The sequence below is a fragment of the Asterias amurensis genome, chromosome 6, assembly GCF_032118995.1.
Source record: "Asterias amurensis chromosome 6, ASM3211899v1".
Classification (NCBI taxonomy): domain Eukaryota; kingdom Metazoa; phylum Echinodermata; class Asteroidea; order Forcipulatida; family Asteriidae; genus Asterias; species Asterias amurensis.
This window is the reverse complement of record NC_092653.1, coordinates 21,134,411-21,158,783: the sequence shown is the minus strand read 5'-3', so window position 1 is coordinate 21,158,783 and position 24,373 is coordinate 21,134,411. Positions and strand designations below refer to the sequence as shown.

General features: G+C 38.1%; 1 protein-coding gene across 1 annotated transcript in view; it reads left to right on the top strand.

Moving 5' to 3' along the window:
* The window catches only part of LOC139938140 (clustered mitochondria protein homolog), a 76,516-nt gene extending 53,953 nt beyond the window's left edge, over window positions 1–22,563 (top strand). Inside the window, exons 24-32 of the mRNA XM_071933521.1 lie at window positions 940–1,178; window positions 9,733–9,872; window positions 10,798–10,878; window positions 12,168–12,293; window positions 12,860–12,981; window positions 14,120–14,213; window positions 14,626–14,709; window positions 15,072–15,196; window positions 15,926–22,563. Coding sequence (XP_071789622.1) covers window positions 940–1,178; window positions 9,733–9,872; window positions 10,798–10,878; window positions 12,168–12,293; window positions 12,860–12,981; window positions 14,120–14,213; window positions 14,626–14,709; window positions 15,072–15,196; window positions 15,926–16,106 — 1,192 coding nt within the window. The 3' untranslated portion in view covers window positions 16,107–22,563. The remainder of the gene's footprint in view (window positions 1–939; window positions 1,179–9,732; window positions 9,873–10,797; window positions 10,879–12,167; window positions 12,294–12,859; window positions 12,982–14,119; window positions 14,214–14,625; window positions 14,710–15,071; window positions 15,197–15,925) is intronic.
* The last annotated feature ends 1,810 nt before the right edge of the window (window positions 22,564–24,373 follow it).

Sequence of the window (24,373 nt, the reverse complement as noted above, 5' to 3'; positions counted from 1 at the left end):
GTGCGAACTAACACGGTCGGCCATTTATGGGAGTCAAAAATTTGACTCCCATAAACGGCCGACTGTGTTAGTCGACGAGGTAAAAGGAAAACCGTGCAATTTCGAGGCAGGTTTGTGTGGATCATTGTATTCTACTTTTACAACATCTTTCTACCCATGTTTATTTTATAACAAACGCTTTTCAAAGACCAACTCGACCGATCCAAGGCAACGTGTTCCTTTAAGTTTCCATTTACAGGACAATCTCTGGGGGACAGATTTCCCCTATGACACCTATATCAATCCTACAAAGAAATATTTGTGTTTGAAATACAAGAAAATAGCATTTGGAAACAAAATCACCATTGCTTAATTATTAATACAACAGTAGACAGCAGTTGGCAGTCTGAACCTTCCTCAGTCTCTTGCCTCTCCATATCGTTCTATATCTCTTTTTGTGTGTAATTTTATTGAACTTTTGGAGAGAAATAAAATAATAATAATAGGAATTTTAATATGAATGTGCAAAATAATTTAACGGTTGACATAACGCAAACCTTTTGTAAAAAATGTGGAAAATTGTACCAGTGTTGTTTTTTAATTCTTTCCTTTGTATCAACATAAAACACAAGGGAAACTGACTGGGTAAATATTTAAATGATTTTGGGGTTGAACAAAGAATTGACTAGAGTGGGATTCGAACCAACGACCTCCGGATTAACGTGCCGACGCTCTGCCAACTGAGATATCTAGCCCTATGTTGGCGGTGTCCCTATTTTGTCAATATCTTTGTTCGGGGGTGCCAGTCAGAAGCCATACAATCGTTAACTGCCGTGTAGCCAGGGATCGCACCCAAATTAGGGATCACCTTAAGGGGATGCAATTTTTTGTTTCGGATATCAACATACACCACAAGGGAAACTGACCGTTTTTTTTTCCCCCTTTGTGTACCTCCCACAGTGACAGCATAGACACAGCAACAGAAACCTACAACCTGCAGAAGGTGACTCTCCTAAGAGAGTTATGCACAAAGTGTGGTGTTCAGATCCTACTCAAGGATTATGACTTTGATACAAAGCATAAAGCCATCTTCACTGAGAATGACATCATTAATGTGTTCCCTGTAGTCAAGCACATTAACCCCATTGCTAGTGATGCTTATAACTTCTTCCAGAGTGGCCAGGCAAAGATACAGCAAGGTGAGTGCGACTTACTGCAACCATTAATTATATAAACCAATGTAAAGATTTAGGTTCAATATTGTGAATTTTTTGTAATTACCCTTTCAATGGCAAACTATCATCACTATCACAGTTCAACTCAATTTGACTGCATGTACATATGTTACATGTATATTCTTTTATTAGTTCAATTGACTTTTTTCGCATCACGTAAATGTGGTTCACAAACGCCCTCATGCGGTCAAAAATACTACAAATTGGTTGTTGTAAAACCACAAGTTGAATAAACCCAAGCATTGGGGTTATATTTTGTGCAATTTGTCCTTTATTTTCACAGGGGAGAATTAAATCCTACTCATGTACATGGTGTTATCGCAAACCTTACTAGATTGTATCTCCACCATGCAAAGTTTCAAATCCTAGTCATGAACATGGTGTTACTGCAAACCTTACTAGAGTGTATCCCCACCATGCAAAGTTTCAAATCCTACTCATGTACATGGTGTTACAGCAAACCTTACTAGATTGTATCTCCACCATGCAAAGTTTCAAAACCTACTCATGAACATGGTGTTACTGCAAACCTTACTAGAGTGTATCCCCACCATGCAAAGTTTCAAATCCTACTCATGTACATGGTGTTACAGCAAACCTTACTAGATTGTATCTCCACCATGCAAAGTTTCAAAACCTACTCATGAACATGGTGTTACTGCAAACCTTACTAGATTGTATCTCCACCATGCAAAGTTTCAAAACCTACTCATGAACATGGTGTTACTGCAAACCTTACTAGAGTGTATCCCCACCATGCAAAGTTTCAAATCCTACTCAAGTACATGGTGTTACAGCAAACCTTACTAGATTGTATCTCCACCATGCAAAGTTTCAAATCCTAGTCATGAACATGGTGTTACTGCAAACCTTACTAGAGTGTATCCCCACCATGCAAAGTTTCAAATCCTACTCATGTACATGGTGTTACAGCAAACCTTACTAGATTGTATCTCCACCATGCAAAGTTTCAAAACCTACTCATGAACATGGTGTTACTGCAAACCTTACTAGAGTGTATCCCCACCATGCAAAGTTTCAAATCCTACTCATGTACATGGTGTTACAGCAAACCTTACTAGATTGTATCTCCACCATGCAAAGTTTCAAAACCTACTCATGAACATGGTGTTACTGCAAACCTTACTAGATTGTATCTCCACCATGCAAAGTTTCAAATCCTACTCATGTACATGGTGTTACTGCAAACCTAACTAGATTGTATCTCCACCATGCAAAGTTTCAAAACCTACTCATGAACATGGTGTTACTGCAAACCTTACTAGAGTGTATCTCCACCATGCAAAGTTTCAAAACCTACTCATGAACATGGTGTTACTGCAAACCTTACTAGAGTGTATCTCCACCATGCAAAGTTTCAAAACCTACTCATGAACATGGTGTTACAGCAAACCTTACTAGAGTGTATCTCCACCATGCAAAGTTTCAAAACCTACTCATGAACATGGTGTTACAGCAAACCTTACTAGAGTGTATCCCCACCATGCAAAGTTTCAAATCCTACTCAAGTACATGGTGTTACAGCAAACCTTACTAGAGTGTATCTCCACCATGCAAAGTTTCAAAACCTACTCATGAACATGGTGTTACTGCAAACCTTACTAGAGTGTATCTCCACCATGCAAAGTTTCAAATCCTACTCATGTACATGGTGTTACAGCAAACCTTACTAGATTGTATCTCCACCATGCAAAGTTTCAAAACCTACTCATGTACATGGTGTTACAGCAAACCTTACTAGATTGTATCTCCACCATGCAAAGTTTCAAAACCTACTCATGAACATGGTGCTACAGCAAACCTTACTAGAGTGTATCCCCACCATGCAAAGTTTCAAATCCTAGTCATGAACATGGTGTTACTGCAAACCTTACTAGAGTGTATCTCCACCATGCAAAGTTTCAAAACCTACTCATGTACATGGTGCTACTGCAAACCTTACTAGAGTGTATCTCCACCATGCAAAGTTTCAAAACCTACTCATGTACATGGTGTTACAGCAAACCTTACTAGAGTGTATCTCCACCATGCAAAGTTTCAAAACCTACTCATGAACATGGTGTTACTGCAAACCTTACTAGATTGTATCTCCACCATGCAAAGTTTCAAATCCTACTCATGTACATGGTGTTACTGCAAACCTTACTAGATTGTATCTCCACCATGCAAAGTTTCAAATCCTACTCATGTACATGGTGTTACTGCAAACCTTACTAGATTGTATCTCCACCATGCAAAGTTTCAAATCCTACTCATGTACATGGTGCTACTGCAAACCTTACTAGATTGTATCTCCACCATGCAAAGTTTCAAATCCTACTCATGTACATGGTGTTACTGCAAACCTTACTAGATTGTATCTCCACCATGCAAAGTTTCAAATCCTACTCATGTACATGGTGTTACTGCAAACCTTACTAGAGTGTATCCCCACCATGCAAAGTTTCAAATCCTACTCAAGTACATGGTGTTACAGCAAACCTTACTAGATTGTATCTCCACCATGCAAAGTTTCAAAACCTACTCATGTACATGGTGTTACAGCAAACCTTACTAGAGTGTATCTCCACCATGCAAAGTTTCAAAACCTACTCATGAACATGGTGTTACTGCAAACCTTACTAGAGTGTATCCCCACCATGCAAAGTTTCAAATCCTACTCATGTACATGGTGTTACAGCAAACCTTACTAGATTGTATCTCCACCATGCAAAGTTTCAAAACCTACTCATGAACATGGTGTTACAGCAAACCTTACTAGAGTGTATCTCCACCATGCAAAGTTTCAAATCCTAGTCATGAACATGGTGTTACAGCAAACCTTACTAGATTGTATCTCCACCATGCAAAGTTTCAAAACCTACTCATGAACATGGTGTTACAGCAAACCTTACTAGAGTGTATCTCCACCATGCAAAGTTTCAAATCCTACTCATGTACATGGTGTTACAGCAAACCTTACTAGAGTGTATCTCCACCATGCAAAGTTTCAAAACCTACTCATGAACATGGTGTTACTGCAAACCTTACTAGAGTGTATCTCCACCATGCAAAGTTTCAAATCCTACTCATGTACATGGTGTTACTGCAAACCTTACTAGATTGTATCTCCACCATGCAAAGTTTCAAATCCTATTCATGTTCATGGTGTTACTGCAAACCTTACTAGATTGTATCTCCACCATGCAAAGTTTCAAAACCTACTCATGTACATGGTGTTACAGCAAACCTTACTAGATTGTATCTCCACCATGCAAAGTTTCAAAACCTACTCATGTACATGGTGTTACAGCAAACCTTACTAGATTGTATCTCCACCATGCAAAGTTTCAAATCCTACTCATGTACATGGTGTTACTGCAAACCTTACTAGATTGTATCTCCACCATGCAAAGTTTCAAAACCTACTCATGTACATGGTGTTACAGCAAACCTTACTAGATTGTATCTCCACCATGCAAAGTTTCAAAACCTACTCATGTACATGGTGTTACAGCAAACCTTACTAGATTGTATCTCCACCATGCAAAGTTTCAAATCCTACTCATGTACATGGTGCTACAGCAAACCTTACTAGATTGTATCTCCACCATGCAAAGTTTCAAATCCTAGTCATGAACATGGTGTTACTGCAAACCTTACTAGAGTGTATCCCCACCATGCAAAGTTTCAAAACCTACTCATGTACATGGTGTTACAGCAAACCTTACTAGATTGTATCTCCACCATGCAAAGTTTCAAATCCTACTCATGTACATGGTGCTACTGCAAACCTTACTAGAGTGTATCCCCACCATGCAAAGTTTCAAAACCTACTCATGTACATGGTGTTACAGCAAACCTTACTAGAGTGTATCCCCACCATGCAAAGTTTCAAATCCTAGTCATGAACATGGTGTTACTGCAAACCTTACTAGAGTGTATCCCCACCATGCAAAGTTTCAAAACCTACTCATGTACATGGTGTTACAGCAAACCTTACTAGATTGTATCTCCACCATGCAAAGTTTCAAATCCTACTCATGTTCATGGTGTTACTGCAAACCTTACTAGATTGTATCTCCACCATGCAAAGTTTCAAAACCTACTCATGTACATGGTGTTACAGCAAACCTTACTAGATTGTATCTTCACCATGCAAAGTTTCAAATCCTACTCATGTACATGGTGTTACTGCAAACCTTACTAGAGTGTATCCCCACCATGCAAAGTTTCAAATCCTACTCATGTACATGGTGTTACTGCAAACCTTACTAGATTGTATCTCCACCATGCAAAGTTTCAAATCCTACTCATGAACATGGTGTTACTGCAAACCTTACTCCATTGTATCTCCACCATGCAAAGTTTCAAATCCTACTCATGTACATGGTGTTACTGCAAACCTTACTAGAGTGTATCTCCACCATGCAAAGTTTCAAAACCTACTCATGAACATGGTGTTACAGCAAACCTTACTAGAGTGTATCTCCACCATGCAAAGTTTCAAAACCTACTCATGAACATGGTGTTACAGCAAACCTTACTAGAGTGTATCCCCACCATGCAAAGTTTCAAATCCTACTCAAGTACATGGTGTTACAGCAAACCTTACTAGAGTGTATCTCCACCATGCAAAGTTTCAAAACCTACTCATGAACATGGTGTTACTGCAAACCTTACTAGAGTGTATCTCCACCATGCAAAGTTTCAAATCCTACTCATGTACATGGTGTTACAGCAAACCTTACTAGATTGTATCTCCACCATGCAAAGTTTCAAAACCTACTCATGTACATGGTGTTACAGCAAACCTTACTAGATTGTATCTCCACCATGCAAAGTTTCAAAACCTACTCATGAACATGGTGCTACAGCAAACCTTACTAGAGTGTATCCCCACCATGCAAAGTTTCAAATCCTAGTCATGAACATGGTGTTACAGCAAACCTTACTAGAGTGTATCTCCACCATGCAAAGTTTCAAAACCTACTCATGTACATGGTGTTACTGCAAACCTTACTAGAGTGTATCCCCACCATGCAAAGTTTCAAATCCTAGTCATGAACATGGTGTTACAGCAAACCTTACTAGATTGTATCTCCACCATGCAAAGTTTCAAAACCTACTCATGTACATGGTGTTACTGCAAACCTTACTAGAGTGTATCCCCACCATGCAAAGTTTCAAATCCTACTCAAGTACATGGTGTTACAGCAAACCTTACTAGATTGTATCTCCACCATGCAAAGTTTCAAATCCTACTCATGTACATGGTGTTACAGCAAACCTTACTAGAGTGTATCTCCACCATGCAAAGTTTCAAATCCTACTCATGAACATGGTGTTACTGCAAACCTTACTAGAGTGTATCCCCACCATGCAAAGTTTCAAATCCTACTCATGTACATGGTGTTACAGCAAACCTTACTAGAGTGTATCTCCACCATGCAAAGTTTCAAATCCTAGTCATGAACATGGTGTTACAGCAAACCTTACTAGATTGTATCTCCACCATGCAAAGTTTCAAAACCTACTCATGAACATGGTGTTACAGCAAACCTTACTAGAGTGTATCTCCACCATGCAAAGTTTCAAATCCTACTCATGTACATGGTGTTACAGCAAACCTTACTAGAGTGTATCTCCACCATGCAAAGTTTCAAATCCTACTCATGTACATGGTGTTACAGCAAACCTTACTAGATTGTATCTCCACCATGCAAAGTTTCAAAACCTACTCATGAACATGGTGTTACTGCAAACCTTACTAGAGTGTATCTCCACCATGCAAAGTTTCAAAACCTACTCATGAACATGGTGTTACAGCAAACCTTACTAGATTGTATCTCCACCATGCAAAGTTTCAAAACCTACTCATGAACATGGTGTTACAGCAAACCTTACTAGATTGTATCTCCACCATGCAAAGTTTCAAAACCTACTCATGAACATGGTGTTACAGCAAACCTTACTAGAGTGTATCTCCACCATGCAAAGTTTCAAAACCTACTCATGTACATGGTGTTACTGCAAACCTTACTAGAGTGTATCTCCACCATGCAAAGTTTCAAATCCTACTCATGTACATGGTGTTACTGCAAACCTTACTAGATTGTATCTCCACCATGCAAAGTTTCAAATCCTATTCATGTTCATGGTGTTACTGCAAACCTTACTAGATTGTATCTCCACCATGCAAAGTTTCAAAACCTACTCATGTACATGGTGTTACAGCAAACCTTACTAGATTGTATCTCCACCATGCAAAGTTTCAAAACCTACTCATGTACATGGTGTTACAGCAAACCTTACTAGATTGTATCTCCACCATGCAAAGTTTCAAATCCTACTCATGTACATGGTGTTACTGCAAACCTTACTAGATTGTATCTCCACCATGCAAAGTTTCAAAACCTACTCATGTACATGGTGTTACAGCAAACCTTACTAGATTGTATCTCCACCATGCAAAGTTTCAAAACCTACTCATGTACATGGTGTTACAGCAAACCTTACTAGATTGTATCTCCACCATGCAAAGTTTCAAATCCTACTCATGTACATGGTGCTACAGCAAACCTTACTAGAGTGTATCTCCACCATGCAAAGTTTCAAATCCTAGTCATGAACATGGTGTTACTGCAAACCTTACTAGAGTGTATCCCCACCATGCAAAGTTTCAAAACCTACTCATGTACATGGTGTTACAGCAAACCTTACTAGATTGTATCTCCACCATGCAAAGTTTCAAATCCTACTCATGTACATGGTGCTACTGCAAACCTTACTAGAGTGTATCCCCACCATGCAAAGTTTCAAAACCTACTCATGTACATGGTGTTACAGCAAACCTTACTAGATTGTATCTCCACCATGCAAAGTTTCAAATCCTAGTCATGAACATGGTGTTACAGCAAACCTTACTAGAGTGTATCCCCACCATGCAAAGTTTCAAAACCTACTCATGAACATGGTGTTACTGCAAACCTTACTAGAGTGTATCCCCACCATGCAAAGTTTCAAAACCTACTCATGTACATGGTGTTACAGCAAACCTTACTAGATTGTATCTCCACCATGCAAAGTTTCAAATCCTACTCATGTTCATGGTGTTACTGCAAACCTTACTAGATTGTATCTCCACCATGCAAAGTTTCAAAACCTACTCATGTACATGGTGTTACAGCAAACCTTACTAGATTGTATCTCCACCATGCAAAGTTTCAAATCCTACTCATGTACATGGTGTTACTGCAAACCTTACTAGATTGTATCTCCACCATGCAAAGTTTCAAATCCTACTCATGTACATGGTATTACTACAAACCTTACTAGATTGTATCTCCACCATGCAAAGTTTCAAATCCTACTCATGTACATGGTGCTACTGCAAACCTTACTAGATTGTATCTCCACCATGCAAAGTTTCAAATCCTACTCATGTACATGGTGTTACTGCAAACCTTACTAGAGTGTATCTCCACCATGCAAAGTTTCAAAACCTACTCATGTACATGGTGTTACTGCAAACCTTACTAGATTGTATCTCCACCATGCAAAGTTTCAAATCCTACTCATGTACATGGTGTTACAGCAAACCTTACTAGATTGTATCTCCACCATGCAAAGTTTCAAATCCTACTCATGTACATGGTGCTACTGCAAACCTTACTAGATTGTATCTCCACCATGCAAAGTTTCAAATCCTACTCATGTACATGGTGTTACTGCAAACCTTACTAGAGTGTATCTCCACCATGCAAAGTTTCAAAACCTACTCATGTACATGGTGTTACTGCAAACCTTACTAGATTGTATCTCCACCATGCAAAGTTTCAAATCCTACTCATGTACATGGTGTTACAGCAAACCTTACTAGATTGTATCTCCACCATGCAAAGTTTCAAATCCTACTCATGTACATGGTGTTACTGCAAACCTTACTAGACTGTATCTCCACCATGCAAAGTTTCAAATCCTACTCATGTACATGGTGTTACTGCAAACCATACTAGATTGTATCTCCACCATGCAAAGTTTCAAATCCTACTCATGTACATGGTGTTACTGCAAACCTTACTAGATTGTATCTCCACCATGCAAAGTTTCAAATCCTACTCATGTACATGGTGTTACTGCAAACCTTGCTAGATTGTATCTCCATCATGCAAAGTTTCAAATCCTACTCATGTACATGGTGTTACAGCAAACCTTACTAGATTGTATCTCCACCATGCAAAGTTTCAAATCCAGCTCATGTACATGGTGTTACTGCAAACCTTACTAGACTGTATCTCCACCATGCAAAGTTTCAAATCCAGCTCATGTACATGGTGTTACTGCAAACCTTACTAGACTGTATCTCCACCATGCAAAGTTTCAAATCCTACTCAAGTACACATGTACATGGTGGATGCAATGTAGATAAGAAATTTTTGCATTTACAAACCTTGGGTTATTTTAAAGAGTAATTTACAGTGTTTTTAATATTATTTTTTTGTGTTGATTTCTACAGGTCATCTGAAGGAAGGGTTTGAATTAATTAATGAAGCCCTGAATCTCTTCAACAATGTGTATGGTCCAATGCATCCTGAGATTGCTAGCTGTATGCGCAATCTAGCAAGACTGAACTACCTCATGGGTGAACATGGAGAGGTAAGATAGCTATCTTCATTTACCAGTTATGAAGAGGTTATTGGCAAACCCAAGACTTTGTTGATGCTAGTTGGCAGCAGACTTGCTGGGTATAATCCATTGTGCATGAAAACGTCTGCAGACATTTTCAAGCACAACTGATTATACCCAGCAAGTCTGCTGCCACCACTCTAAAAACCTCATGTAACACTTCAGCCAAAAAGGCCATAAAATGGTCTGTTACTTTAGTGTGAATCGATTATCAACCAAGTTTTTAAACAAAAATGTCTTTGTCTTTCTTGTGTTTTTGTGAGTACTACATGTACACTAAGTATTGCAAGTGAGAAGATGAGTGTCAGTGTTCAATAGTAATTCGGATATTCCACAGTTCTGCGTGGTTTGCTTTGTCTGTCATTGCAGGCCTGGTATGGAACAGAGGCCATGACCTCCACTGCTCTGGTATTGGCCTTGGTAACCTTTTAAAAGTTTCCCATAGACTTCAAGGTTTTCAGATGGAAGTGCCTTTTGCAAAATGAAAATTGCGTTGCTCTTTCAAAGATGAAATTCCAGGAATGCACCTGTAGACCAATTGCACAATGCACAGCGCACTTACATGCGCCATTTTGTCCACCATTTTGGTAGACAAAATGTGCACAAAGGAATTGACTCCAAAAATGATGGAAATGGTAGATGCGTATTCTTAGTAGGTGTGTTCCGCATTGTGCAAAAATACTTGGAGTGAACCGTTGACCCTGTTTTTAATTAGTCAACAATCTTTTACCAGATTCTATCGATTGTTCTAAGTTATCACATAATGTAGATTGAAACATGTTGTGGGGTTGGGACAGCTTTTGATCAGAACATGTACAGAGTTGGGATGCAGCATACTATATACTCCCCTAGTTCAATTACAGCATGGTATTATCATTTTTTTCTTTTTGTGTAGGCGCTTGAGATGCAGCAGAAGGCTGTAATGATGAGTGAGAGATGTAATGGAGTAGACCATCCCAACACCATCAGTGAATATGTAAGTATTATAAATCTCTATAGATGGTATTAGTTATCACAGGCCCGCTCATGGAATAAAAACGATATAGCACTTCTGTGTCCCATATCCAATGAGACTGAAAGAAAAATACATTGCTTCTGCATCTCCTATCCAATGAGGCTGAAAACTGAGTTGGATTTCAGACGCAGAGCAGATGTGTGATAAAGAATTTATCTTCAAGCAAAGTTGAGGTGCAAATAACTGCAATACGTGGTGTTGGAACAGCTGTCTGCTTTGCGAATACTTGGCTTATACTAGTTCAGTATGCTGAGTTAGAACAGCACAAAATGCAGAGTGTGATTTGTGTTTATATCACACTTGTTGTTATGGGTTGACCAATCGGAATCGAGGATTCAACTGCGATAATATTAGTTATCACTCAACCACAAGTAGAATTTAAAAACAAAATAAAGCACTTCTGAATCAAGGCCTAATTGGATACAGTTCACAGTCTTGCTGTGTCTTCTGTATTCTATGATTACAAATTAATCTTCAAGCAAACTTAACACAGCTTAAAAAAAGCACAATATGCAGAATAAGAACAACGATAGAGCAGAGTTTGGTACCAGCTGTGCAATAGGTTAATACCACAGGCTATGTTGCTATGGATCGACCAATCAGAACCAAGGGCTCAAGTTTGCTTGAAGATAACTTGTATTGATAAGTTGGAAACACATAGAGTGCTGTGGAACTGATTCTTTCTCAAAAGTTCATTGCTCTTGTCAATTTGGGCACATCTTACAATTTGTTTCTAGAGCTCTTAGTCTATTTTTGACTTGCGCTTTTTGTAACTACTTTGGAATCCCTTGCTATGTGTTAATTATGTTTAGTTGTAAAAGTAAAGAAGTAGCTATAACAATCATGTTATTGGACTGAGTTATCATGTGGGTTGTCATGGCCGAGCGGATAAGAGCACCAAACTCAAGCTCTGATGCTTCTGTTCAGCAGAGTGTGGGTTTGAATCCCGGTCAGGACACTTGTGTCCCTGAGCAACACACTTTACTATAATTGCTTCTCTCCACCCAGGGGTACATGTAAATGGGTACCTGTGAGGGCAGAGATTGTTCTTCGGGTTGGTTTAGCTTAGTGCGCTACATATTTGGTGGCACAGGCTGTATACTCCCCAGGGAGCTGAGATGGTTTAAGGAATGAAATGGCCCAGTGATCAAAGTAATAATGTTGGATTCGCTTTGAGACGTGGAGTATAAAGCGCTATGAAAAAAACAAATATTATTATTATTATCATATTGGACTGGTTTGTATTACAGATGCACCTTGCACTCTACTGCTTTGCTAATGGTCAGGTGACTAGCGCCCTCAAGCTGATGTATAGGTCCAGGTATCTGACACTACTGGTCTGTGGGGAAGACCACCCAGAAATGGCACACTTTGATGTAAGTCAATCAACCAGTCAATTTTGTATATCAGATTTGTTGTTGTTGATGTCTATAATATTAGGAGATTACAAAGTTTTAAATTATTTACTTGCAATAATGGTAATGGGTTGACCTACCTGTGATTTATACTTTGTTTTGGGCTACTTATAATTGATCTCACTGATTTTCTGAAAGCAACAAATTTTACATCAAATTTCAATATGAAGAATATCATGGTTGGCTGTACCATTTGTTGCTTGATATGTGGCATTATGTAACCCCCCCCCCTCCCTTCACAACGTGAATGACTTCACCCATCTATCCTGTTTGCCATTGTGGGATTGAAAATAAACACAAATGAATTGACCCCAGAAATGCGAGATGCGCATTTTGTAAAGATGGGCTTGGAATCTGCAAGGGGGTTAGAGGAGACACCCTCTGCCACTTGGTCTAGGTTGCACTTTAAAATTTTTTAAACAACCCTTGAAGCACTTTGCATTTTGAGTTTTTACTTGAATTTTGTCAAGATTTTCGATTCCAATCTTCACTTGAAATTCACGATGTTGTTGTGTTTTATTCTACAGAGCAATATTGGTCTTGTCCTTCATGGAGTTGGCGAATCAGATCTAGCTTTGAAGTTTCTTGAAAGGGCTCGAAAGACAACCCTCAAATATCATGGCACAAAGAGCCTCAAGACTGCATTAAGGTATAACATTTCACTCGGCATTTACATCAGTCTGTCATTGACAATATCGATTTATCAATGTTGTGTCGGTCAATACACAGTGGCACGGTTGGCTTGTGCGTAAAGCACTCGCCTCTCACCAAGGTGACCCCGGTTCGATTCCCGGCCAGGGCCATATGTGAGTTAAGTTGTGCCACGAGGGTTTTCCAGACCATCCGGTTTTCTCCCCTCGGGAAAAATCAAGCACTTTTGATCTTGGCTATGCTCTGTGGTCATAATGAGTTGATGTGGCTGGCAGCCAAAGGCGCCCTTGCATGCCTGCTTCTCGAATACGTTGTAGCCACGTCCTTCGCAATTCAGCTTTTACCTGTGAGGAAGGATGATTAGCCCCCCAAATTATTATTATTAATACGCTTTGGGAATACTATGAAATTAATCTGCTTCAGATTGCAATTATTTATCACAACTCTTTCCAGAAGCAGGATAGATCATGAAAGTGCAAAATTTGGTTTAAATTTACAGAGAGCAAGTGCCTGATTTCACAAATCACAAAGATTAATCTTAAGTTGTCAGTATTACAATATGATGGTATTGTGACATCACACTTTGCTTGGCAGTATTGAAACACACTTAAGATCAATCTTAACACTTTAAAAATTGGCCCCCAGAGCTGAATCACCAACTAGTTCATAGATGTTTTCTCCAAGAACAGTGATCCTTTGGACATTTTCTGTGAGTTTAGGATTCTTCTCACTCTGAACAGTCCAGCACCATCGAGTAACTCAACACCAAAATGTTGGACTCTTGCGGTATACCTGAACCCATGTAAAGCATGATCAGTGTCACTACTTCTACAGTGTACAGTACTACAGATTCATATCAAACATGCAGTTAGGTTTTGATGGGTTGTGGTGAAGGTTGAAATAAAATTTGTAGTCATTTAATTAAGGTCAGGAAAAAGTACCCGAACATGGTCATTAAAAAGCTCTGTGTGTGCAAGTGCTTTTCAAGCTGTTGATATTGAATCTAGGTGCCGATTTCACAAAGAGTTATGATTGATCTTAAAGGCAAAGTATACCTTGGTTTTTGGAACCGTTTGATTGTTTTAATATAGCAGGATATATAATCTAATTTGGCCTTGGTGTTGTTGATTCCACAGCAATCATCTGGTTGGTAGAGTGTATTCATCTCGTGGTGATTTCCGGACTGCACTTAGACATGAGAAGGAAGCTTACACCATCTACAAAGAACAGGTATTGTTAACATCTTATTCAAGTCAGCATACAACTACACATCCATAAAAACATGTTAAAACATCAACTAGTTTATCGTTTTCGCTCTTAACCACTTCACGTCGGTATTGCTATAAACAAATAATGTGCCCACCTGCGGTATTATTTGAAACACAAGTTTATGTTGGATCCTTACAATCCTCCAAAATCAGCCAATATGAGTTTATGTCGGATGCCTGCTGCCTAAATCTCCAACATCCTTGAAGTCCTCTGGTTGATTATGAAGGAATCGGGAAGGAGAGGGTAAATCCAAACACAACTGTTTCCTATCCCTAATGCAATTCTTAAATCAATTAAAATGATTTGATTTAAACTCACTCAATGAAAAACAATCCTTTATTTATTTGTTTGTTTATTTCCCATTTTGCTGCAGTTTGGTGAGCATCATGAGAAGACCAAAGAGAGTTCTGAATTCCTGCGTCAGCTCACACAGCAAGCTGTCAACTTCCAGAAAACGGTCAGTTCCTCTCAACCATCTTCCATTTATTAGTAATAAACAACAATTTACATTTTTACCAAAATAGTCTGGATCTCCTGTCGAAATGTAATTCAGAAAGTTACCCGTGTTTTTGTTTGTACAACTTGGAAATGTGTTACTTGGATCAGAAGGGAATATTGGTGCTAATTGGTTCATTTTCAATAAAAAAAAATGTTTTACCAGTTCTAAACTGTCTTTGACTTAATTAATTGTACTCAATTTGTTTATTATTCTCTGTTTTTCACCATTATGGAAATAAATTGTTATTGAATTTAATTTTAATGAATTCATGCACCACATTCTAGTGTAGTGATTGATTCTTGATTGTATTCTCTACACAGATGAATGAAATCCGTAAAGGCAACTCCCGTGCAGCTATGCGTCCAATCCCCTTCAGTGTTCCATCCATTGCTGGTGTATTAGACACTCTTAATATGATCAATGGCGTCTTCTTCATCCCGGTCAGGTACACAAAGATATAGATTAGATTAGATGTATTTATTGTCCACGTTAAAAAACATAGAAACTTGACATCCACTGGCCAAATACAAGTATACACAATCAATATCAAAACTATAAATTACAAAATAAGAGAAGTAGAAATAGAAAGCAACAAAAGACCCGCACACTAAAAAAATGGACCAGCCAAAACAACACCAACTGGTCACATGGGACATCAAGACAACAAAGGCTGGAAAAAACACCAAGCCTCACTACCCCCATAGCCACTTTATATAATAAAGTTACTCAAACACTCTCACAGACATCCTGTTAGTTTACTCATGTTACTTTGTATTTAAATTCGGCGTTAATTCCACGTATGCCTCTTCTTCCCCCTTCTTGTTAATACTTTTTCTAAATCTGTTGGGGGGGGGGGGGTATTACTGATTTTGTATATTTCAAGAGTACATGTATTATGAGGAGTTTTGTTAAGGCAATGCATCTGCTCTAGCAATGCAAAGGTCGTTGGTTCGAATCCCAACCGAGTGATGTACCTATGGAATTTTTTTCACAGAACACGGGAAAGTACCAAATGAATTTACATCCAAAATGGTTGACACGCATTCTTAGGAGGTGCGTTCCCAATGTGCAAGGGGACTATAGAAAGCTGTTTGTAGCCTAACCTTTTCCTGCCATGGTGGTTTACAAACTCTCTTTAATTAAAATATTTTTGTTTGTTTTCTGGTATCCACAGTATCAAGTCTAAACAAGGAGCAAAGACTACTACCACCACCACCGAACCACTAGAGTCAATAAAAGCAGAAGTTGAAACACCCCCTGAGGGTAAAGTGGAATCACCCAGCCCCAGCTCAGGTACTGCATCACCAATCCCTGAGCAGGACGATACCACTGAGAAGATGGAGGTGCTAAGGTAACCTTAAGAGCACACAAAAAGATCTTGGATAAAGAGAGAGATTGAAATAATATTGCTGGAAGATATTACGATGATTTGCTATTCAGTCTGAGTGGCCAATCACAGTGCCTACATGTACAACATATCACATGACCCGTCTTTCTTAGGTTAAACTTGAGCATTTGCGCATGTGTTGGTTGTGTAAAAGAATTAATATGCACAAAGTTATTTCTGTGAACACTTCAGCGATAGTTTGTTTCTTTTGATGTAAGAAAAATAGGACGGTATGAAGGAGTCATTATCTCGCTTCGATCTCCTGATGATGTGTTTTTTTCATGCAGGATTGAATATGGCACACAAGTAAAAGGCACATAAGACCTGTGATAGAGATTGAGAGATTGTGTATGTGTTTAGCTGGAGAGAGATTTAAGTAGTTGTAACGTTTGCAGTTAATGAATGAACAAGTATATCCATGTGGTGTTGGAGGATCTACACAGCCCTTTGTAACTACTTGTAGAGACTTTCTTACAACGCCTCCTAAAATTGTTAAAGGATGAAGCAAATAATTTATGACTTACCCTGTGAGTGTCGTCAGACCAAACTAATAACCCGCCTTTGCCTTTTGGGGAAATATTTTAGTAACTTTGAATCATTTTGTTTGTTCCAGTGGAGATGGTGTTTGAAGTGAGGAGAATACTATAAAGACAAAATAATTTAAAAAAGTAAAAAGTTTTTAAAAAAGTATACAACAATAATATTGATATTTTATAACTTGAATTTTTATGAAAATCAATGCAGTTTATTTGTGGCAGTTTGGTAAGGAAAACAGTAAGCAGTCAAGTAAGTGGTTAGAAAATTGATATTTAAAAAACCCCAAATAATTTGATATTTTAGAAACTGATAACAAAACAACATATTGTCTCAAAATGTAGTTGAGAAAATGTTTTGGTTTGTACAACTTGGAAGTGTGTTACTTGGCTCAGAAGGGAAAATTGGTGCAAAACTGGTTCATGTTTGACACATTTTCCCCAAAAATTATTTCTTAATTTTTTTTTATTTATTTAAAGACATGTACATACCTGTACATTTGCAAGTCTTTAAGAATGTTCACATTGCCAGTGGAAAAAAAAGTTTAGGAAATAATGAAGTAACTTGATCAAGCAGGCAGGGCCTTGTATTTCTGTATTTCTACAAAAAGGGGATCGTAAACGTAGCAGGTAAATGTTGTACATTAATTTGTTAAAAATAATAGCAGCCACAGCCAGTATCCTGAGTCAATAGCCACAGCCAGTAGTTGAAGCTTGTTAACATTGATGGTCCTCATTCTCAAAATGGTGCTCTTATAATGTTATAAGGGTTTGACTTGTCTCCTGTTAATACATTACAGTATTTCAAGTTAACCAAGAATGTGTATTTAACTATAAATGTATATATATTATACATGTATATAATTATATAACACAAATAGTTTTTACAGAATAGCTTTGTGGATTTGACCCTACACTAACCATTCCTGAATCCTTTGTGATACTTAATATGCAAGTTTAGGGTAATGATATGCAATATGCAAATAGGGGACACCGTCTTCCACCAGTGTGTGATTTAACTCGTAATTGTTCTTGTAGTTAAAGTTGTAGCACAGGATTTTTTCTCCCACAGTTGCGCTCTATTTGGCAAAAACTCATGTCAATTTCATTCTTTCAATTATTGGTTCACCTTTGTGGTGAAACCAATAATCTAATAGGATGAGAAATGTGACATAGTTTTTAAAAAGCTGAACTGCTTCTTCCTGGTGTCCTATATTGTATTGTTTATATAGAGTTGGTTCTAGTCTAACGTCAAGCTTATTCTAAGAATCACAGTATTCATATATTAAAATGTTGTTCATGTTTCCAGTGTTATGCGTTATTACTATATGAAACTATTGTTTCATCTTGCAGTTTAAACTTGGGGTTGTTATTATTTAATTTAAAATCTCTCAGACTTTTTGGAACACTAGGTGGCAGCAGACTCACAAGATTAATTAGATTTTCTTAACAATGCACACATTTCCAGAACTTGGAATTGAAATGTTGTCTGCTGTTTCTATAAGGTCTGCCATTATTCTAAAGTCAAGTCTCTATTGTTTCAGCTTCGGTTTGGGTTTTTCCACTTCTTTCTTGAAATGCTGTTGATAGTGATTATGGTTAAGTCATTATGGTGTTTGTAACCTTTGACCTATAATGGACCTTATGTCGTTCATCTATTCATTTACTGGGTAGAAATTGCACACCAAATAACAGAGCATCTCTCTCAAAATTTTGTTTCTGTTTTTGCACAAATATATTTGTTTCTGTTATGCAAAATATGTATTATATATTGGGTGAACTAGTCATAAACCAAAGACAACAAAAGCTCTTTGAAATCACATGGACTTGCACATCTTCCTTATATCCTTATAGAGGCTTCCGGATTATCCCCTACCCACCCCAATGTACATAGTTGCAGACCCACTAAATGTTGTTCATTGTTAAGGTGGCCTTTCCCAAATATGCAGTTCCACCTCTGCCTACAACTACAGACAGTTATGTTCAAGATTGAGTTATGGAAAGGCCCACATAGTTGTCACGCAGTATTTTGTACACATGTTTACCTTTTGACCTCATTGCTGGCCTTGTTTGAGTAACCTTTCCTACCCCACTGGCTTAGGATAGATTGAAATAATGTCTCTCTATGATTCATGTATATATCTTTATAGATGGTGGATGGAATTAATTAAGAGGTGTTGTGAGTTTTCACCTACCAACAGTTCTTGTTTGCTAGTGTCGATGATTGAATCAAGATTGGTTTTTGACAATTAATTGTCTTTTTTAGAGATTTGAAGATGTCACTGCCCCTGTGCTGCTTGTATTTTGCTTGAATTGAACAAAATCACAAATAAATACTGAATATTAAACAGTAAGATAATGTGACTGTCTATACATGAGAATTGTTAATAATGTTGATTGATTGTTTGGTTGAGACTGTTTTGGGATTTTGTTTTTATGTTTTAAGGGTTGTGTATCCGTTTTGGGGCTTTGTGAACATATAGCTTGGTTGCTGATGCATTGTTTATGACACCGACCTCATGTGTTTTGATCATGGGTATTGTGTCAATGAAAGTTTGGGGACGATTTACCACTAGAGAACGCGATACAGAATGCAACAGTTTCCAGCAAGTTTGAGTGTGCGTAAGGATTGCACTCAATAACATAGGAGACGCACACTTAGCATCTAATTCTTCTTCATTTGTCATAACTTTCATCGATTTGTGTGTCTTATATGCCACATAATCATATAAACATTTCATAATCTTTGATGTCATGAATTTAGTGACTTTGATTATTTACTTTTCCCCCAATTTTTGCATTTCAGTTTACCTTTAGTTTTGTTTCCCACCTATGCATTCTTGAACTTTTGCAATATTTACAGAAACTTTTGTTTTTCCTCATTTTGATATTTCTGAACTGTCTGTCAAATAGAGCTTCTCTTTTCTGACATACTGGATCAGTATGACAGTCAAAGCAGAACTAATGCCTGGCTTGACTCAACATACTCTGCATTTGCCAAACTGACTGATTATTTTTGTGTTACTATTATGTTTTCCTTATATACATTACATATTTCTACTGACTGTGTTTTAGCAGTTAATCTCAACAGCAATAATCTGCCATAGAACGTGAATCCTGTGACAATACACCGATCCATTAGGCTCCGCCCACAACGCATGTGTGAGCAAGAACACGTGAGCCTCTCCAATGCCATTCTGCACAACTCTGTCGCGCGCGCCAAGCATACGCGCACGCATTTCAGACTTTTTAGTGTCAGGCTTTTTGTTTTGGTTGTGCAATGGGTTGTGATTGGTCAATACACAATGGGGCAGAGCTTAATGGATCGGTCTATTGTTGATCAAGTTGTGTTTTGAGCCTATTTACAAAAATGTTAAGCTACTAAGTGAGAGAGACAATATTAAGGAAGCAGTTTGTATAAGTAAACGTGACATTTTGGCTGGTTATCCTATCAGCTGAGTGTATAATTTGTTGAAACTGGCTCTGGTTGCAAAAATCGTTTTGTTTAATTATCTATAAGTGTTATCCAGGTATGCATATTTGAATGTTTTGGCTAATAACAGCTGAAAGATAATTGTCATATTATGTTAATTAGAGTTTTAAATTCTTTGGTCAGTTATTTGCATATTGTGAGTTAATTTTAATTTAATATATGAATAGGAATAATTTCATAGGTGATTTTTTCAATTGCATTATGGTTTTGGGTGGTTTTTTTAGGAACAAGTGAATCTGGTATAGAAACAACAAATTCATGAATACTTAAATAAAAAATTCCTGAATGGATATTGGAAAGTAAACTTCCTGAACCACTTCAAGATGATTGTGGCTATTTCAACCTCTTTTCCAAAGTGAATATTGGTGGTTGGTTATGAATGCTGGGAATAACTTTGGTTTGTCATTCAACTTGGTCGCCAGACAATCCATTGTGTAGCATGCTATGCTGCCTTCTTTCATACCAGAATTCATCCTTGAATATTCCCCTGTTTCCAGGGATTATTGTGTAATCCCGATTCCAGCATACATATACATATAGCCTGTTCGGCCTGTGGCTTATGGCCTTTGGTTTACGGCCTGTGGCTTAAGGCCTGTGGCTTACGGCATGTGACTTACGACTAGTGGCTTATGGCCTGTGGCTTACGGCCTGTGGCTTACAGCATGTGGCCTACGGCCTGTGGCTTACGGCCTGTGGCATGTGGCCTGTTGCTTACGGCCTGTGGCTTATGGCCTGTGGCTTAGGGTTGTTGGCTTACGGCTGTTGGCTTAGGGTCAAGGTTCGGGTCAATGTGGCTAAATGTGAAACGTTTTTGTGGGTTAGGGTTAGTTGTGGTAGATTGAATGGAAGCAAAGTTATAATTATAACATACATTAATAGGCCTATAGTTTGTGGTTACAGTTCACTGTGATGCCTAAGGTTGAAATTAAATTCTAAGTGACTGAAACAATCAACTGAAGTGCACTGATTGATGTTCACTTTCCTTAGAGTGTTTAAAACGAATCAATTAATTTCCAAATACACCTTTATTATTATTAGAAGGACCTGTAATGTTAAATGAAATGTTATGATTGGTTTGGCGAGCTGGTTTCTTTTGGTAATTGGTAATGTTTGTATAGACCTCATGCACATGACGTCATTTCAGTAGGGCGCTCTCACCTAGAGGTCAAAAGGAGGTTGTTCATTGGCCAATACTGTGCGCCACGCGTAGAAATCCGTGCATCTCGATTGTTTCGTCACCGGTTTTCCTCTAAGATGGCGGCTGGATGACGTCAATGCATAAGGTCTATTATATACAAAATGTTTATGGGCATTTATGTAGTGTTTCACATATCATAAGCATTGGGTAAGAGTGTTTATTTGTAAGAGATTGATTAAATGGGCCAATATTATACACTTGATTAAAAGCACAAAACTTTGCTAAGCATGACAAATATTGCTTATCATAAACAAGAGCACCAGCCAAAATGCCATGTGTTTTGTGATTGACTCCTTATGGAGTTTCTGCTTAGCTAATCAATATATAAAGCAATATTCACAATTAGGAAGCTCTATGGAATTGGTTCATCACTGCTGCTTATTCTCAACTGCCAATTTGAATCTCGGTGCATAAGTGTGTATGCAAGATTCAAAGTGCTTACAGAGCTTAAGCTGCAGTTGTGATTATAACATGTACATGTGTGGTGGGAAATTATCTTAATTTATATATCTTTAAGTTCAGCTTCTTGACTGAGCTACACAGTTACATGTACCATACACAAGAGAAAGACCAGGGGCCCGGGTGGATTTCACAAAGAGTTAGATCCTAACTCTTTGTGAAATCCACCCATGGGCCCATCTTTCATAGCGCTGCTTAACAGCTGATTTTGTGCTTACTGTATAATTTCCATTTCATAGCGCTGCTAACCGTAAACACACAAAAGGCATGCTAAACCTCATGGCTTTACTGTATGAAAATGTATGATGTACATGTAACACTAAAAATCCATGATAAATACGCGTGCTTGCATTTGAGCAAATTTTTCTGCTACAGTTAGCACACAAATTTACTTACCATTAAGCAGCGCTATGAAATTGGGCCCTGGCCTAGAGCTTTGTAGCACACAAAAATCAGCATTATGATATCAAACTAGTCCATAGTGTATGGAAACAATCTGTTTCTTTTTATTGAAACATGTTTTCTGTGCCAAGCATGTTGGTACATTTTAAATGAAATAGGAATTGGATAGAAAATGTGTGTAATAATTGTTTGGGATTACAAGTTGATGTTGGTTTATTTTTGAGTTTGTATTGATTACTAATGATTGTAATGTGGTCGTCTTGATTGGATTGAATGGTGTGTGTGTGATCCTTTGTTCCTCTAGAGTCATTATACCCATTGGAAAATAAATTGTATTGATTTAAATGAAGGAAATGATGTTCACTGTATTTATGTTTTTGTTAAGTATTGCCATTGCAGATTGGTTTGTAGTTTTTAGTCCAAAACACAAAGTGGAAGAATTGTAGTGTCTACTTGCAATGGCAAAGCAGTTAAAAGCACTTGACTCAAGCTCTGGTGTTTCTGATCAGTAGAGTGTGGGTTCGAGTCCCAGTTGTGACACCCTGTGTTCTAGCCTTTGACAATTACCAAAAGTGTACAGTGTCTTTAAAGCAAGACAATTTATTAACCATGATGCTCCCTCGGATGGGACGATTTTTAGCCGTTGGTCCCCTGTGTTGTGTAATGCATGTAAATGAACCCAGTGCATTTTTCGTAAAGAGAAGGGGTTGGCCCCCGGTCTTCCTTTTTGATTGGCAGTATATTGCTCCACAGCACCTACATGTAGTAAACCATTACATGGTGCTATGTAAAAGGAGTAGATCTCTTAATTCAAACGTAGCCGCACACCCATATCTTGCATGAAAATATTGAATGGTAAATCGCCTTGAGCATTTCTTTTTCTATGCCTCACTGTAGCTTCTTTTAAACGTCAGGGGTGCTTTAAAAACATTCATTGTCTTGGATATTAAACCTTATTAAATTTCCAGATGTGGGTTGGAGTCCGGGCTATAATAACACAATATCATTCAGCCATTTTGCTTACAGACATCCAGCTCCTTAGGGACCCAGCTCTATACCCGAGGATGGTTTGTATGCTGGATGGACTGGAGGCTGAAAATACTTCCCCCAGTGAGACGAATCAGTCCCCAACGCCCAGAATCACAACGATTCTAGCATTTATGGTGAGCATTCATTTGTCTTACTTCTTTCTTTCTCTAAGCAATTTTTTTGCTTGTTCTTTATACCTACATATATCATGCCTGCCTGTAGACTCAGTAGCTGGGGGCGCTGTACTCCTTAAAAAAAAAAAAGACATCTGTGGATGGTACTAGCGACTACCATCCGCAGATCTAAAACAATATTTTTAAAGCTCCAGTTACTGGGTCTAGCCTGCATGGTAGCCAATTGGCCAGTTGTAATACATTGTAGAGTTTACATGGTTCTGTTATGGACTTGCACTGCCTTGATAATTATGTTGGTACTAAATGGCTTCTGATTGACGTAAAAGGGAGATTGCCAACGTTGAGGCTAGATAGCTCAGTTGATGGTGCGCAGGAGGTCACAAGTTCAAACCCTACTCTTGTCACATTTTCGCTAGTCTTTTTAGCTTCTGATGATCTTCACTTTATCTGCATCAGTCATGATGGTATGGTCCACTGTGGATTGACAGAGTTTCCTTTCTTCTCTTTTTCTGTTTTAGGAAAGTTGAAGAGGAGATCGATTCTGCAGAGTACCTTGCCAAAAAGGTTTGAATTTTTCCTTTTCTTTTAAATTTACCTTCGACATTCCAAGAAATAAGCAGAATGTTAGCCGGAACAATTCCTGTGGGAAATACATTTTATGCCAAGCATTTTAAGCTTTAAACTATTGCTTAATATATTGCAAAAACAAATTGCAAAAGTCAACAAAAGGCATCAATGAGTTGTGGTCAAACTGATTTTTCAATTGATGTTATAAAACATTTTTAAAATGTTTTTATGGGATGTGAACTGCATGTCTATTTATTGGGCAAATATTATATCTTCTTTGTTCTCGTTAAAGTACTTCTTTTTAATATTTAAAGTTTTCTAAGTGGATTGTTTACTTGATAAATTAAAGCACCTAGAAAGGCACTGGACACCTTTGGTTATTGTCAAAGACCAGTATCCTCACTTCCCAACTTATGCATA